Consider the following 18,043-nt stretch of genomic DNA (forward strand, 5'->3'; position numbering starts at 1 on the left):
GTCAATACCTTCCCTGGTTGTTGATGTGGTAGTGGACAGTTCGCTTTTCACCATGAAGGCTCTGTCAGCACTGAAATTACAAGTCGCCCGAGCCTCAAAAAGCAGCGTGGGCAATGTTAAATCTAAAAATACCTGCTATTTGCATCATTCATCCAAGCCAAATCCAGACAACAGCGCTATCATGCTAAAACAGCGGAGTGCCGGCCCAGTTCAGGTCAAAAGGCAGACATACCTATTGCCTCGTGCCTATTAGGGATGTAACTATATCAAAATCTCACGGTATGGTATTAATTACGATATTGTGGAGAGGCTCACGGTATTGTGTTTATGATGATAATAACAAACAAAATACACATTTAATCTGCTTTTGCCTGTCACCAGGACATTTTTTGTTGCATCTATGAAAAAAAAAATATGTACAAAAACAATAATACATAAAATCACACATTTTCAATGCCAAGCGAAAAAAGATGCGTTTTAAGAAGTGACTAATGTCTAATCTCAATAGGCAACTGGTTCCAAAAAAGGTGTGGAAAAGGCACGGTCGCCATTAAGCTGTGTCTTAGGGACCATAAGCTTCAGCTGATCTGCCGACCTGAGGGCACGAGAGGGAACATAGGGCTGAATCAAATCAGAGAGGTAGGAGGGGGAGAGGCCGTTTAAAGGGACTATACGGGGTTTAAAAATGCTAAAAGTATTTTCATCTTCTTACATGTTCCAGCCATGTCCTACTGTGTAGAATGAGCTCTGACCTGTTCACCACAACTGCCTCTAAAATCCTGCACTGTCACTCAAAAAGGTGTTAATTCGGGTCTGAAGTGCAGTCATGCACGAGCTTAATACAGAAGGTGCAGTTACGCTTAAGACCTGAGGTGGCAGTAGTGAGCACAAAATGACTAACTTGCAACTAGCCCCTTTAAACATGTAAAGGTAAATAAAATAATTTTAAAATCAACTCTAAAGCCCACCGGCAGCCAATGCACCTTGTTGAGAATTTTTCTTTAAAACATTACCAGCATTGCATGATACAAGACATGATCAATAATTGGTTGAACACAACATGGCGTAACGTAATACATAATTACAAAACACCTTCAACTCGTTTTTCTGACTGCAACAGCCAAAGAAAGACACAGCCAGTGGCATTTCTGTGGAGGAATGAAGATGCCCCATGGATTATCTGCGCTATTGTGACTTATCTGTGATCCTGCTCCAACATAATCAGCACAAGCTCGCAGCATACCGTCTGCTAAGAGCTGCACTTCTCGAATTCCTGTTAAACGGTACAACATGTGCTTTTACATAAATGCAGTCTTTAGTGGCACAAGACCTCCTCGCCGTTCTGTCGTCTCGCGTCCCAGTCTTTTCTATATAATTTAATTTTAATCTAAGCCTCAGCAAGTCAGACGTGACTGGTGCTGAGAAGTACAAAGCCTTCTTTAAAGATATTCCTTTGTGCCTTGTCTGTGAGCATATACTCTCACTCAGTGAAAATGCCTTGAAAATCTTTGGACCTGAGAGAGGCAGCTTTGGGCTTATTGTGTCGTCTTTCTGCAGACAGGAAGAAGCTAAACTGCTAATTAGAGGAACGCTGGCATTGGCGTTTGGACACTCGACGCATATAAATAAGTAACAGGAACTTTTCTGCAGCGCTTTCGAATTTGGCAGCAGAAGTTTCTTAATTAGAGCGTATTAAGTATCCATTTTATTCATATTTATTCTACAAGTTGAATATGACATCTCACAAAATCTAATAGAAATAACAATAGTGAATACATTAATAGTAAAAGGGATAAACCACAGACAAAACATGACAAATGAGGCGTAAACCAGGTCTGGATCAGGAAAAACAAGAATAAAACTGGTCTGAACATGGACAAAACAATATTATGTTTATTTAGTTATGTATTTAGAAGTCAAAAACGGCTTTGTTTAGTTTGCAACAAGCAAAAATAAAAACGGCTGTTTGGAGTATATCAGTAACTATTAGGGCTGGGTTTAATTAAACAATTTATCGATTGGACTTCATTTTCCTTTGAATATCCCGACTAAACTTAAAGTGGACGTTTGTAGGAGACACTTTGTGCTAATTCTGCTTCTGATGGGATGAGACAGATATTTATGAAATTTACAATGTACAAAACACTGCAGACACCAACTTTTGCTCTATTTGAGGCTGTGTTTACTAGAAAACAATTAATCGATTACTAAAATAGTTGTTAACTATTTCAATAATCGATTAGTTGTCGATTAATCGATAAGAGCGATCGCTGTTATTGTTTACTTCCGCAATTTTCGCCAGATGTTTTGGTGAATGGTAGGCAACAGCTGATGCACACAGGCCTCTAACTCGGTTTTATAAACTGATAGATCTGTTACAGCGCAAGAGAAGCAATGCCCTGTTTATGGACATTGTTTTTGCTGATTATAGGATTTTAATCAAATGTTTATCAAATATGAAAATGTAAAATGCCTACCACGGCCAACGGATGTGACGACATCGCGATCGCTCGTATTAGTTGTCGATTAATCGATTAGTTGTCGATTAATCGATTAGTTGTCGATTAATCGATTACTTGTTGATTAATCGATTAGTTGTTTCAGCCCTGATATTTCATTATAAAAACAGATATAAAGTTTTACAGACAGAGTGATGTTTGAATTGTCGATTAGTTGTTTCAGCCCTGATTTACAGCCTTAGTTCTTCTGAGAGTGTCATATATTGGTCGTTTAGTCGACGATTTTCATTGGTCGACTAAATGCACGCACTTTTGAAACAAAAAAGATGCTATATTTACATAACACCAGAGGCCTGTGAAAGATCTATCTTTTACCTTGGGCTAATATTTCATTATAAAAACAGATATAAAGTTTTACAGACAGAGTGATGTTTGAATTGTCGATTAGTTGTTTCAGCCCTGATATTTCATTATAAAAACAGATATAAAGTTTTACAGACAGAGTGATGTTTAAATTGTCGTTTAGTTGTTTCAGCCCTGATTTGCAGGCTTAGTTCTTCTGAGAGTGTCTTATATCCAGCCCAAGTAACTATAGCTAATTTGGGGAAACAACAAATGTACTTTATGTTTGTTGTTTTCAGTGTTGCCTGCGTGACGTAACTGGACTTTGGCGTCCGGTCAACTTTGACATAAATGAAGTTCCCTCCCTCTCTGCAGTGAGAGTGGACCTGTCCCGGAGTGAAGGGTCCTGTGTCACTGGTGTCAGGACGATGTGCGCTCTTTTTGTCAAATAACACTTCACTGCAGTTCAGCGGGACTTAAATCACAGGCATTGGCCCCAAGAGCACAAGGCTGTTCTGTTGCCTATTTCAGCTTGTCCTTGATACAAGTCACTGGGCAGACTGGGGAGACAAAGAGTTTTAGGGATATCTCTCACTGGCGGTCAGCGCGCTTTTAGGCTCAGCGTGTCCCTCCTTTGTGACAGTGAGATCTCTCTGTTCTTCCCTTCATCCAAACAAAGGCAATAATAGTCGAAATTGCTGACTCTAAAACTGCCAGAATGAAAGAATGGGACAGTGATTAGTTGTATGACTCGACATCAGAGTCAATGTTGATGAATGAAGAGAGTAAACCCGTATAATAGAAGATCTTCTAATAAAAAGAAGTTGAACAAACCTTACTGCCAATTTGGAAGAGAAAAAAAAAGACAATACAAATGGACAGAATGTTACAAAATCTTTCAGTGTCCCAAAACTGATTGATTTTTATGGCACGCAACAAGCTCTTGTGATACTAATATTACACACAGAGAGACAATGATACAAGTAGGGCTGCCCCCTTTTGGTCGTTTAGTCGACGATTTTCATTGGTCGGCTAAATGCACGCACTTTTGCAACAAAAAAGATGCTATATTTACATAACACCAGAGGCCTGTGGCAGATCTATCTTTTACCTTGGGCTAATATTTCATTATAAAAACAGATATAAAGTTTTACAGACAGAGTGATGTTTGAATTGTTTGTGTAAAATGCTTTTGCAAAATAAAAAACATTGAGGAGAGAAATGAGGACAGGAGAACGCCGCTCCTGTGTGCACATAAGCAGCTGAGATCAGGGGCTCTGTGTCTTGGCGAAATGTTGCCTTATAGGCTAGACTTCTACAGTTGTTTAAACCTCAAATACCTGGTTCTATAGTGAAATAGCCGATACGCGAGTCTGACGCCTGTGTCCTCTGTCTGTGGCGCTACTGACACACGGAAGAACAAAACCGAAAGTAGCTCTAACGTAAGGGTCCGCAGCTCACAGACCTGCTGTGTCTTTCTCGGCTTCATTCTGGCTTTTTCCGAGATATATACGTCGAGGAGCTCCGCACAACGTGAACTTCACCACGGTACTACACCGTACAGCGCAAAAGTCGAAGAAATTAAACAGCCTGAGAGGACGTCACACAGAACCACGCGTGCGGAGCGCACACTGCAGTCTGGCGTTAGCCAGGTTATGTTGACGTTGCTTCTATGTATAAACAATAGTTACAGCAGAAAAGTTGTAGTTTTGTCAGCGTCATGCCACGCCCCCTTATGGTCGACTAATCGCTGCTCAGAGCAAGTTTTTGGTCGACCATGCAAATCTTTGGTCGGGGACAGCCCTACATTCAAGGAAATTCAACCTACCGACAGCACATACCACTCTAATAGTATTCTCAAATCAACAGACCAGCCTGGCACTAGATTTTCCTGGTATCCGCGAGTAGTACATCAATCCAATACCATGCTGACTTTTTCTAAAGAAGGGCACACCGATGCAAGCTAATACTACACTAGCATCCAGAGCTGATAAAGTACAGACTCTGGAGGCTCTGAAAACACTCACAAAATTAATAAACTCAGAAAATGATTTTAGTTACCTACTTGTTCTTTTCATCTTTAGAGTGGAAGAATAACAAAATGAAGCTGCGTGACTCACAGCTCATGGCATTGCTTGTCATGCGTAATGCACTTTTTTGTGTGTAATTTTACAGGCATAGCTGTTCAATCATGAGGTGTGGGCAGCTACTCAGAGCCTAGGTATTGTAAAGGATCATCTTGGGAAAAAGTGGCACCAGGAGACTCTAGCCGCTGGAGAGCAAACTAATGACTAGAGTGCTTTACCATCCTTCTCTATAAAACCTCAGCTTTTGTGTGAGGTTTTATAGTTTTATAGGCCAGGCTAATAAGGCTTCAGCACATACAGTATACCCGACACTGTTCCACCCCCAGCGATGCGAGATCAAGTCCAACTCGCTCTTCAATGCCTTTCACTTCTGGTCTGTTCATCAAAGCCTGAGAGTCACAAACAAACAGAAGAAGAGCCAATCCCATAAATCCCAGGGGTAGGCAACGTCAGGCCCAGGGGCCAAATCCGGCTCACAAGCACAGAACTTCTGGCCCTCAAGATGATTTTGACAAATATTATGCCAATAAGAGATCAAATACCTTAACTAAAGTACTCTAAAAATGTGAGAAATAGTGTCAGTATTTAAAATGTTTCCTGGCAGAACATACCACTTGGTCATACATAATGTAAAACAGTGATTCTCAACTGCATGGTGGGTCGGGACCCAAAAGTGGATTGTGGAACCATTTTCAGTAGGTCGCAAGCCTAATATTGAACTTTTTTCTCAAGATTTTCCATCTGAAACTGCATGGAAACACACGGGAGTCTGATGATCTCTTAAAAGCATATCTACCGCTTGTTCAATGAAAACATGTGAGGAAAATACAATATTTTATTAGATATATGGCAAATTACAGTTCTATTTGGGTCATGGTTTGTCATCCTAAAGGTCAGCACACACTACTTGTGAGCATGGGAAAACATGTGCGTGTTCCGATTGGTCAACGGTGTCAACAATGTCACAACATCGCAGTGCTAGGCTACTGCTACTTCAACAGGAGGAAGCAGGATGTATTTCAGTGGATTTAATAAGAAAAGGAGACGGACCGTTTCGTGTGGGGCTGTGGCCATGAAATGAGTTGTTTGTGCCGCTGTTTTGACAGAAATGAGAAGGGAGGCGCGTTTTTCTGTCTTTATATCGCTCTGTCATTGGGCGCTGCATTCTGTGTGTTCACATTCGAAACGGTAAAATCACCCACGTTTTTCTCGTGCGTCCAAGAAAATCGGGCTAAAAAAGTCTAGTCTAGTCACGTCTTTCTGCTGCCCACACTACATGATTCGAACTAGAGTCCAGTCATGACCCCCCCTCCCCCCCTAACTCCATGCAACTGGCTTCCACTAACCACGACTCGACAAAACTCGGCTCGCCTGAGAATTAGAGCAAAACCGTCGTAAGGTAACGGCGGGTCCCGAAGCCATACCACTTGAGAAGCACTGATGTAAAACATTGGCATTTGTTGAAAAAAAGTTATTTACTTTAGGCTACTAAGGTGAGCCTAAAGTAATTGGTGTTTTGGCAGTGATGAAAATCGGCCCTCCACAACGCAAACTTGCCTAACCCTGCCATAAACATTCTCAAAAGGAAGACGTAAAATATTGCCTTTTCATTTAAGACGATGAAAAAAAAACTCTACGTGGTCACACAACAGCAGTATCCACACAAAAAAAGCAGGTCAACAATCCAGTTGACCTTTAATTTTGGGACTACAGTCGATATCTGCTGAGGAAGTGAAGCACAAAAAGGTATAGCCCTCCGTGACCTCATGCAAGTTACTGCACACATGTTTAAATGGCGTCTGGAGCAGACAGCGGCGCAGCTCCTCCGCCTCCTCTGTCCACTCTGTTCACTCTGTCGGTGGATGTGATGAAGAGGCTGCTGATATAGTGAGCCATTCTCAGCCTCCTCTACTCTCACACACACACACACACACACACACACACAATCTCAGCCGTGACTCTATGTCCACATCAACAGAACTGAAGCAAAAGGCAATTTGAGTTATCAGCTGAGTAATAATGCATCTTAAAGTGGACAACTAGACATGACACGTTTAACCATGTTTTAACACTGTTTGCTTGTGGATAAAAAAATATACAGTATCTAATTGGGGTTGTACTTTTCTTCATTCATGCAGCAAAAAGTGGTTCTATCTGTGTGTTTTTTTTGTTTCCTTTTTAAAGTTTATAAAAGTACTGGACCCATTCTGAGCCATTCTACTTTGACAATTTGTTAGAAAGCTCTTGACAAAGCTATTGACACAGCCCCTGGTGATAGAGTCTACTTTCCATACACAGAAAGTATTATAAAACATCCTATATTCAATCCCTTTTCTTTCATGAGCACAATTTGAGAACAATACAGTCGCACTTTTTTTCATAGTTTGGCTGGGGGTGTGACTTATACTCAGGTGCGACTTATACATCAAAATATATAATTTCACATGTTCGCTATTTTCACACTGACAGCCGCTAGAGGGTGCTCTAGGCCAGCACCAGTATCTGCTAAGACTGAACACAAACGCTAGACTTATATAGAGTTCAGGAATGTGATTTCATATCGCTAAGCATCATGTGATTAGCAGCAAGTATAAACTAATGGAGATTTTAAAAGTTAAAATACTATTACTACTATGTTATTGTTCACATTAAAAGATTTGGACACCACGGTGTATTAGATGTATTTACCAGCCGTAACTCAAAGCAGCTGACGGTGCTGTTCCATGGCTGTTTTCTCCACTTTTTATACTGTTTTTAGCTAATGTTAGTCAATGGAAAATGTATGCTAACATCTGCAAAGATAGCGGATCTCCATGGTAATAGCGACTTGTTTGTTTTTTTCTTCTTCATTATGCATATTATTTTTGGCTGGTGCGACTTATAGTTCGGAAAATACTGTACTAATATTACAATTATTGTATGAAAATAGCATTGTAAATAGGGTTGGGCGATAAATCTAATTCATTTGATTAAAAACAGGCGATGTGAAAAATGTCTAAATCGTAAAATCGTGTCCGCTGCTCCATGTCCCCCTCACGTGTGCTATGCTGCCAGTTTAGCAGCGTGTCAGACGCTCCGTAGCGAAAATGACGCCAGTAGAGAACCCAGTGACTTTCTAACTATCTCTGCAGCCTGGTGTTTTCGTTGTGCGCGAGTGAGTTTCCTCTGGTCTGATCCTTTCAGCCCTGCCAATATCCCACTAGCGCGGAGACAAGAAAACATGTAACATGTAACTCCACCCCTTTCTCCTTGAGTCTCCATGGAGACGGCTGTCAATCACAGCAGAGCTCAAGGGGATGAGAAGTTTTACTTTTGAGAGCACACAAGGAATTTTTAAAACATAAATAAATAATAAAAATAATGATAATACTTATAAAAGGGCTTAATTGTAGACTATATAATCTAAATATAAATTAGCAGGACAGAGCAGTTTTCTTCATCATCATCTCTTCAATATGTCTGAATGTTGAATAAGGGGCGTCAAAGTGGTTTTATTTTGACAAGAACATAACTGTATTCATAGCTGTCAGAGAAAAGGGCAAGTGCTGAACCATGTCTCGCAGCAGAACAGCAGCGATGGAAACGTGTCAGAGCAAAGCAGCATAAAACACAGCTAGGTTTATGTTTTCATTAAGAGGGATTCCAGCAAGTCTGAACAATGGTTGGTGCAATTTTTTATTTTCAAATCAAGATTCGCTTCACAGTGCTCATTACAAACAAATCCAGGAGCAAACTTTGAGGAAAAGACTGAAATATAAACCACATGGTTGCAGACTGCATTTTATTTTATAATAAATGCGTCCAAAAAAAATAGCGAAAGATCTCACAGATGCAAAGCCACTCTGATTGAATTGCTGTGTAATTTTAGCTCTAACCCTTTCGTTTGCCGGTGAGAGGCAATAGCAGCAGAAACATGGCAGAGGAGAGACACACTGCATCATGACCATAATCTGGGTCTGCCGACAGCTGCAGTGTTTACCACATAAGCACGTCCTCAGAGCTGCCGGTCGGTGGCTGCCTTCCAGTCTCTGTTTAACAGGTCTGTGGCTCTCCAGGTGCTGCAGCGCTGAACGTGGGTGGCAGCGGTACTTTCCGTGCCCTTTAAAACATTCAGACAGTATACCCGCAGGGGATATGAAAATGCCATGATAATGCCACATTAGTGATTAATACAGCCCATCCGCTAAAGCCTGATGTGATGCACTGGGCTTTCCAATGTTGAGAAATAGATCTAAAATGGAAAAAGAGCGCCGGAAACAGGGGGGGAGAGGACAGATTAGACCTTGGATTCTACCCGGGAGGTTTGTGTGCCTTTAGGGCTAACAGCGAGATAAATCCAATCCAGAATCACCAGTCCAGAGATGAGGGCACAGACTCGGGCAGTGCCAGCTGGGTTCTGCAAAAGCAATTAGCCATTACACCCAAGTGTGATCTACTGAAGGACTGTACTGTCGAAGGATGATCCAGCAGTCGACTAAAGTGCAGAGTTTAAAAAGATAAAACCGTGTACATGTGCTAAAGTGATGCAGCCTCGAGAAGCCAGGACATGAAGGATCAGCTTAGGCCAAAACTATGGGACTGACCTGTGACGAAAACAAAACAAAACTGCACTAAATCATGGTTTATCTGGAACATGTATTAATACACTATATACTGCTCAGTTCAATCCTCTGCTGCTGTGGACTTTTTTGGCTCAAAAAAAAGAAATAAATAATCCTTTTGTATATAAACTTACTGCCACGCCTTCTTTTTACATATGCAAATTAGTATCAATACTTTCTGCACAATATCGATACTTAAAAAGTAGCTGTTTGGTTATTGATATATATCGATAATGTGGCATCGATCCGGCCATCCCTACGAGGGGCGACAGTATGCTGCATGTTAATGAGAAAGAAAGGCCAGGAGAAACTTTGAATAAACCTTTAAGGTCAAGATAGGATTTAATAACCAATTACATGTAGGAAAATTATCATGTTAGGGATTATCATCAAATACCTTAAAAAGGTTAAATCTGCAGCGTTACGGCTCATGAGAAGGATAATGTTGTGCGTCATAGATCTCTATACAGTACAACATGTGCCGAGGAGATGCAGCTGAGGCACAGTCCAGACACACAGAGATGATTCAGTCTGGCAGCCAGCGCTGTGACCCGTCAGTGTAATCAATCAGTGTCTAATCATGGCCATAATCACACAGGAGAAAAGCTACCAACACAAAAGCCCTGGTCTCAGCTTCACAAATGAAAACACTACACCTGCCCACCGCCACACAACAATCAGCTAATGCACCTGCAATGAGACAAATCACATGGTGAGCCACGCACAGTCACAGTCAGGGAAATTATATTAGAAGATGTGTTTGCGAGAGTAACTACAGAGAGGAGTGTGTAGTATTTCGGCTGGATGTGTTCTCTAAGACATTCTGGCATATGCCGAATATTTTATTGACTTTATAATAAATCAAGAACTACCACATTAACTGTCTAATACAGTTGTCAAACTGTGGTACAGTTTACACTGTTGGCAAATCATCCATGTAATTCAAATTCAATAATTTCAACAATATCTTAGGGAACCCAGGGAATTCTGGTGTTTTTTTATTTTTGTAGATTTACAAGGAGTTGTGTCTTTGGTCCTTGTTAAAAGTGGTCATACCGCCTTTGCTCTGCCCGATCCCGTCCAAACTCGGAAGCTAAGCAGAGAAGTGCCTGGCAGTACTTGAATGGGAACACCAGGAACCCTGGGTGAATGCAGTGAGTGAGCGAGCGGTTGGTGCTGGTCATGATAATAATAATAATTATTATTATTATTATCATTAATATATCATTAAATACTATTACAAGACATTTTGCCCAGTAAATACAAACAATCGCCGTTTACTTCCACAATTTTTAACAGACTTTTTGGTGAATGGCAGGCAAACAGCTGATGCATCCAGACCTGTAACGCCCATCTGTTACAGCACAAGGGAAGCAATGCCCTGTTTGTGAATGCTTCTCCATCACAGAACTATCTATCTCAAACATTAAATTGCCTATCACAGCCCCCGGATGTAAAGACAGATTGTGATCGTGATTGCTCGTATAGAATAAAATGTAAGCATTTACTTCATTACAAGTGTTTTCCTTGGTGAGAAATACCCCAAAAACATGTCTCTTCATTATGAACAGGTTCACATTCTCCATAGACCAGACTCATTACTTCGCTGGGAGCGGGACATCAACAACCCGTCTCCATGGAGACGTTGCTGCTTTGCTTTGCCTTGATTACTCAGGCTGGACAAGAGATTAAATACATTAGGTCCTCTCACAAATGCTTTATTGTGTTAACCCACAGCCAAAAGAGGAGCAGGTTTGATATCTCTGGTCTGTTTGTTTAACTACCAGCGCATGTTCCGCGTTGTGGCTTTAAGTTCAGTCGCGAAAACTCCCTAGTCTTTGATTTAGCCATTACTTTTTCAATAGCTCTGCAATGCACTTCACATGTTTTTTGGTGCAGAGAGTATAAAAAAGAATTGGCAGCCCTAATACAGCATAGAAAAGTTTTGTAAACAAAGTCAGTGACATGAATTCGCTCCGTCTCCTCCAGCGTAATGATATCCTTAGACAAACCTGGGAGAGTCTAAAAGGCAGTAATAGCCCGTGTTATTTACTTTCTCAGCCTGGATGAGAAGGTGTTGCTTTGGCTCCAATCTCACGCTATCATTTTTGGCATCCTTGAACGAGGAGCGCACTTTAGTACTTATTTAGAATGAATCATGTCAGATAGGCTGCCGATGTGCTCACCTAGAAGTATAAATCAATGAGACACACTTGGATGTTTTCAGAAAAATTAAACACAGAAAAAAGAAACACACACCGAAGGATGCGCGAAGGATTCTTTTTGCTTAACAGAATCAACAGACACATAATCAATAGGCACTTCAGGATGGTAAAAAGGCTAGTTCACAAGACAACACCAGGAACAAAACAAGGCCAAATTAGGACCTAATTAAGAAAATTACAACAAGTTGCCCAAGTTTTCATTTAAGGGTTTTTAAGGCGCTTTTCACACTCGAGTGGGTCTGTCTCTCACATGACTGTATCAATTATACACCATTTTCCTTGAGAAATAATTCATCATCTCATCTCGATCCGCACCTCATCCATTTCCGGCTGTGTTGCGACCCTCCTCCGCCCCTCTTCCACCTGACCTCACCTCTACTCTGCTCATCGAGGCTCGTCGTCTCCTGCTCGCCCAGGCTCGTCCTCTGCCACCACCCGTGTCCAGACTCCCGGGGGAAGACTATACTCCATTCATGCATCATGCTCATGTATTTACGTATCATTAGTTCACTATTTGATGATTCATGTCCAATAAAGCTCTCCTAATTGCCTCCTCGCTTCTGTGAGTCTTTTCAGGTTGAAATAGAAGTGACGAGGTCCAGTATACAGCTACACTTACACAAACAAGCACAAAATGTACACACAAAGTACGTGGCAGTAATAAAAACTTAATGTATACTATACTTATTGCATTGACAGATTTGAATACTAAACATAAATTAGGCAAAAAAACAACGTATTCAAACTGATCCATCAAAAACGAAGTCTGTGTTTTTAATAGATCAGAATATTGTGCCACATCCAGAAAGAGAAAACATAACAGTGACAGAAACATAGAAACATACTGTAGATGTGGAGCGCAGTACTGCTTGGGTTGGTGCAGCTTTGTGCTCCAGTTCTATCAGTCACATCACAGAGTCCCGAGTCCCCTAAACTCCCCACGGTTATTCATCATGTCGTCACTCAAAAGCTGACTCGGGTCCCTCGAGTATCCTCCTCCGTCGGCCTGTGCACAGGCTCATTCATGTATGCATTCAGTCTGGTGCCTCCGCGGCTGTAGTTATCTAAAGGCAGCTCATCCAAGCGTGATTTTTTTTGTATATAAATATATCATCTTTAAAAGACACAATTTTGGAGAATGGTTTTACTTGCAAAGCCATTGTAGCCACCGTGTGTGTCCTGAAGAGCATAGTGGCAGTTTTTTGGGAGCAGCAGCAACAGGCAGAGGGCACAGAGGAGGACCATGCCTTCAAGTCGCCTTTCTGTCAACACGATTTCATCCGAACCTTAGACAAGAGGTCGACATGGCATGCTATTACGCAAGACCAATTTTATCAAGAGCCACCCACAACAGTGACAGACGAAGCATGCCCACGATAAGTCTCTAACATTCGGCAAAAAAGGATAAACATGAGAAACCTTGCTGCACTGCTCGGTTTCCTGGTGCTGTTAATGCTCCTATTTGATGTAATTTATTAGGAAAGTGCAATGACTTGACCTTGATTTCGTTGCTGTTTAATTTATGACAGTCCTTATTGCTGCTGCAGGGCACAGAGTACTGTAAATGTGTTTCAGTGAGTTGGATACAAATAAGCTCTTTAAAAAGATTTATATTAGAAAACAATGCAGTCCCATCGTGATTTCATCACTATAATAGTCAGCTATCCGAGCAGGAAAAGCTCTGGTGATGCATTTTTCAAGTTCATAAAAGTTTAAACACTACGACCGCAAAAGGTCAAATGGCAAATGGACTAGTATGGAATTTCTAAGAGGAGCCAAATACGGACTCTTGCAAGACAAGAACCCAAAAAAATGATGAATCATGAAAAAAAAAAACATAATTTCAGACATATCTTAGTGACAACTTCTATGGCAAAGAAAATAGATGATACTCCAGGGAAACCAATTCAAATCTGTGCAAGAAAGCATCGAGCTACGCAATGAGGCTGGAGATTACATCATTTATCTACGAAATACATTTTACTACAACACAATGAGGACCACAAGTTTGTTGATTTTTTAACCCTGGGTTTAATAATAATGCATTGGTTTTATATTGCGCTTTTCTGGACACTCAAAGACCCTTTACATCACATTATTCATTCACTCCATGCTTGGTGGTGGTAAGCTACTTTTGTAAGCACAGCTGCCCTGGGGTAGACTGACGGAGGTGAGGCAACCAGTCTGCGCCATCGGCCCTTCTGACCACCACCAACCACTCACTCACACACTACATTCGCTAGGCTTCCTGGTGTTCCCAACCGGTCTCCCATCCTAGCACCGACCAGGCCCTTCCTGCTTAGTTTCTGAGGTCTGACGGGATCGGGCCGAGCAAAGGCGGCATGACCGATAAAAATGTGATTCAACCACTGTAGCAGGAAACCTCACAGTTTTCTTTTGTGCAAGTGTCAGGGGTTGGCAAGTTTGCTTGGTGGATTGCAGGCCAAAGTAAAGCACCACTCCCAACTAATGCCAGCGTTGTACATCATATATGACTTAATTGAATATTCTGCTAAAAAAATAAATAATAATAAATAAAGCAATTGACAGTACTTTCACAAAATGATCCTGATTGCCAGTGCTTCTGTGCTGGAGGGGCCGGATTTAGCCCTCAGGCCTGACGTTGCCTACCACTAATCTACCTTAATGAGCAATATTTCTTGAAAAAATTAACTTAATTACATCCACAATGATACCAAACATTTTGCTCCAGGACACAAAAACAGAAGGCAATAGCCGGGGCGGGGTTTTGACCCACCAACCTCATGGACAGCACCTGCTCTGCGACTGCTCTTGCTCAAGCCACGGCAGAGAGAGAGAGAGAGCGAGGTCTACTACTTGTCAAAATCATATCACAATTAAAAACACATCAGGTGAAGCGATCCTCTGTGACCTTAACTGCCCCCTATCCATTAACCGCGTCTGATTAAAAGAAGATTCGAAAGCCCAGTAGGATGCTTAATAACCGCAGCATGAACAGCTCATTAAGTAAATCAGGTCCCCAAAGGCAGCGCTGCATCCGTCTGATGTTTACATTGTGCACGCTCCACTGGTCGCCTTCAGACCAACGAACACACTGCATCTTGTTGGATTAAATCTGAGTCAGCAGAAATGGCTATATAGGGCTTAATATAGAACGTCCTGCTGAGGCTGAGACGTGACATGATGCTACTTGACATGTTCTCGGCACTGCCCGTGAAACTGCAAGGATTTAGGGACATAAAATAAGAAAATTGAAAGCTTGATTAGTAAAAGCTTTCAATTGAATGTTAATTAATTCAAACAAACCTGCCATAAACTCCCACATTTACTTTTTGTTAGGTGTGGTGTTTCCTCTTTCACTATTTCCAACCTTTACCAAAACTTTGATATAATTCGATGGAATATAATCAATGCAATGTTGAGTAAACGATAACACATTGTGTTTGCCCTGAGCCTACGAGTTATGTATAAAAAGTTTGCTCAAAGATCTACTGAAGACTGCGCATATATCAAATTGTGCAAAGCCATGAACACCCGTAAAACTTAAACTTGGAAGATGGATTGCCCAGAACTACGAGGAAAACAGCAGAACAAGCTAAATTGTTCAGAAGAGTTTACGAGTTCGGGGCATTGACTTATCGGACCTCTTCGCGATACATTGTCCTCGCTGTGTGCTGTGAAATCCATCAAATACGCTCTGTATATCTGAATAGTCATCCAGAGTTAGTGAGACCATAAGTTTTCTATGGCGAGGATTTTCTCAAACAAAAGCAGTCTTGCTCGGCTAGAACTGACTGCTCTTCATCTCCTCTCTAAAGAAATTTAGAGTGAAGCCAAGTACGTGGACATATCCAACAAGTGGGCTGTTAAAAGATTAGTAATTCACATGAAAGTCTCCTCAGCTTTCTCATTTTAGGAAGCATGCCGGTAATATAAAATCTGTGTGTTTAATCAGTGCTGCACAGCCTGGTCTTCATCTGCCATAATCCAGTCCACAGAGAAGTATTACATAATGCATTACAGGTTCTCTAAACAAAAAGGTAATCAAAGCTACACCTGCATCGGGCCAAAACAAGTTCTGCATCATCGCTGCACGCTTTTCAATATAAACAATTCAGACAAGCACCCAAATCCTGTTAAAATTAAAATCATTTGGTGTTTAGGGAAGAACCGAAGTGCCAGCTGTGATAAAATGCGCCTATACATGTAATGCATTTGTGTTTAGTGTAAAGGACAATAATAAGTAGAGGTCTGTGTGCAATAAAACAACAACAGCTCAACACTTGAGTCCCAGGAGAGGCAGCACAGCAGGAGACTGGAGCACAGCGGCGTGGGAGGGAAAGAGCAACTATCAGCCTGCATCAACTTACTTCACGGACGGCAGATACATTGGCCTTCTCAGAAAACTTTGCAACTGAACACAGCTTGGACAACTCACTGGAGCAGACCGCGGCAGCCCAGAGCTGAGGTGACATTTGGGATAATAAATGTGACTCACCGTTTTGAAGTCCGCGGGGCTGCATTCGTGGCCTTGGTAGCGGCAGTAGAGCATCATCTCCTTCATATCATGACCGACCCGCTCGATGAACTCCTTCATGCTGAATGGTTTGGGCTTGTAAGCCGTGAAGTTGGATTTTTCCTCCAGGAAAGCCAGCACGTCCGGCTCGGCCAGGTGTGGCTGAGGGATGGCCAGGTGCACGTCGAGCAGAGCCAGCAGCTCACCGGCGTGGTACAGGTCGTTGCGCGTCAGGCGGCTGAAGCGATAGGCGTTCAGGTTACAAATGGTGACCGCGGGGAACACCAGGCTGCTGGACGCCACTGCATCCACACTGGTCACATGGGGATAAGAGAGAAAATAGGCCAGCCGCTCGGCGCTCTCCAAAGCCAGCAGCCCCACGCAGGCGAGCAGCACCAGAGCCCAGAGGAAGCGGCGCACAGAGGGCCGCCCATAGGGGAACACAAAGCGCAGGCCGTGCAGTGTGCTGGAGTGAGCAAAGGCCCGCCAGGAGGTGGGCCGCAGGCTGCTCTCCTGACTGCCCTGACTGCCACATGCCTCCTTCAGATCCATGATGAGCACAGCAGCCCCTCAGCGCTGGAGCCACAAGTGCACCTACACCTGCAGCAGGACAGAAAGTCAATATATTCAAAAAAATAGAGTCTTCTTAAGTGCAGCAGATGTAGACAAAGGAGAATGACTTTTACAATGAACCTTTCATGCTTCTGTCAACACTTGTACAACACCATACTTTATTGCTCAGTTTAATGTAACGCCATTCTGAGACATACATGCTGCGACTATGCTCCTTTAACTCTAATCTCAAACTTCCTGCGCCCCAAGCCTCCCCCGTCCTCTCCTGACCGCTCGATTTCAGTGACACATCCCAGAGGTGCAGGCTCGTTGACACTCGGAGCGCGAGGTGAGAGCCACTTAGAGCCGCGAGCCAATCACAGCGGAGTATTTAAGCCACTCATCAGCATAAAACACACACACACACAGCCACAAGTCTCCCATGCATGTACGCATAGACGGACGCACGCGCCTCTCGAGGTGCTCCCCAACTCATGACAAACCTCAGCGCCTCTGTCCGCTTCAGCCTAGCGAGAAGTCATTGAGCCGGTGGCAGCGAGAGCACGCACGTGAACAAAAACACAAGACGAGGAGGAGGCGAGCCGCTGGGTTAATAGCCTCGAGTGCCGATCCAAACTCCTCCCGGTTTCTTTTTGAGAAGATACATCCATAAGCTCCTTCTTCTTTCCCTCTTTTCTCTCTCCGCTCATCTGTGGCGGCAGCGAGAGGCAACGGAGCAGCCAGGAGATGGGATTCGCGCACACATGCTCGCAAAGGCAAGAGAGGAGAGGAGAGGAGAGAGAGAAGCAAGCAGGCGGGGGGTGGGAAAAGACGACTAAACAGTCAGTATACTCAGGCTCGCACTCCACAAAGCAAAGTGTTTTTTCTCGATACGTTTTGAACCACTCTCTGGCTGTTTAAGCTACGGGTATCGCGACACACAACAAGGAAGTGATGGATGGATGGTTGCAAAAGCCAGGGAGCATGGTGGAAATCCTGATAGTACTGGTAGTGGGGGGGGGGGGGGGGGGGGGGGGGGGACAGTGGTGGGTATTGGACTCGGGAGGCAGTCGGGGGGGAGTTACATGTCATGGGAAGTGAAGCAGAAGTAGGGACAGAGCATGAGATGTAGGTTGTGAAGGGGAAGATGGAGAGAGGGGGACGTACAAATATATAGGGTGCAACTAAAAATAAAGCTGAGATGAGCCACATCACGGTGGTCACACAGAAGCCTCACATGGGAGAGAGAAGTGACATGCTACAGCACGCATGCAAACAC

The 18,043-nt window shown here is 42.8% G+C and overlaps 1 protein-coding gene across 1 annotated transcript in view; it reads right to left on the reverse strand.

The window, feature by feature from the left end:
* asic2 (acid-sensing (proton-gated) ion channel 2) overlaps nt 1-17,651 on the reverse strand; it is a 572,447-nt gene extending 554,796 nt beyond the window's left edge. The window contains exons 1-2 of the mRNA XM_079564463.1: nt 17,268-17,651; nt 16,195-16,812 (exon numbers count right to left, since the gene is read on the reverse strand). Of these exons, the coding sequence (XP_079420589.1) occupies nt 16,195-16,764 (570 nt within the window). The 5' untranslated portion in view covers nt 16,765-16,812; nt 17,268-17,651. The remainder of the gene's footprint in view (nt 1-16,194; nt 16,813-17,267) is intronic.
* Between the last annotated feature and the right edge of the window lie 392 nt (nt 17,652-18,043).

The sequence above is a fragment of the Gobius niger genome (genome assembly GCF_951799975.1).
Source record: "Gobius niger genome assembly, chromosome: 10".
Lineage (NCBI taxonomy): Eukaryota > Metazoa > Chordata > Actinopteri > Gobiiformes > Gobiidae > Gobius > Gobius niger.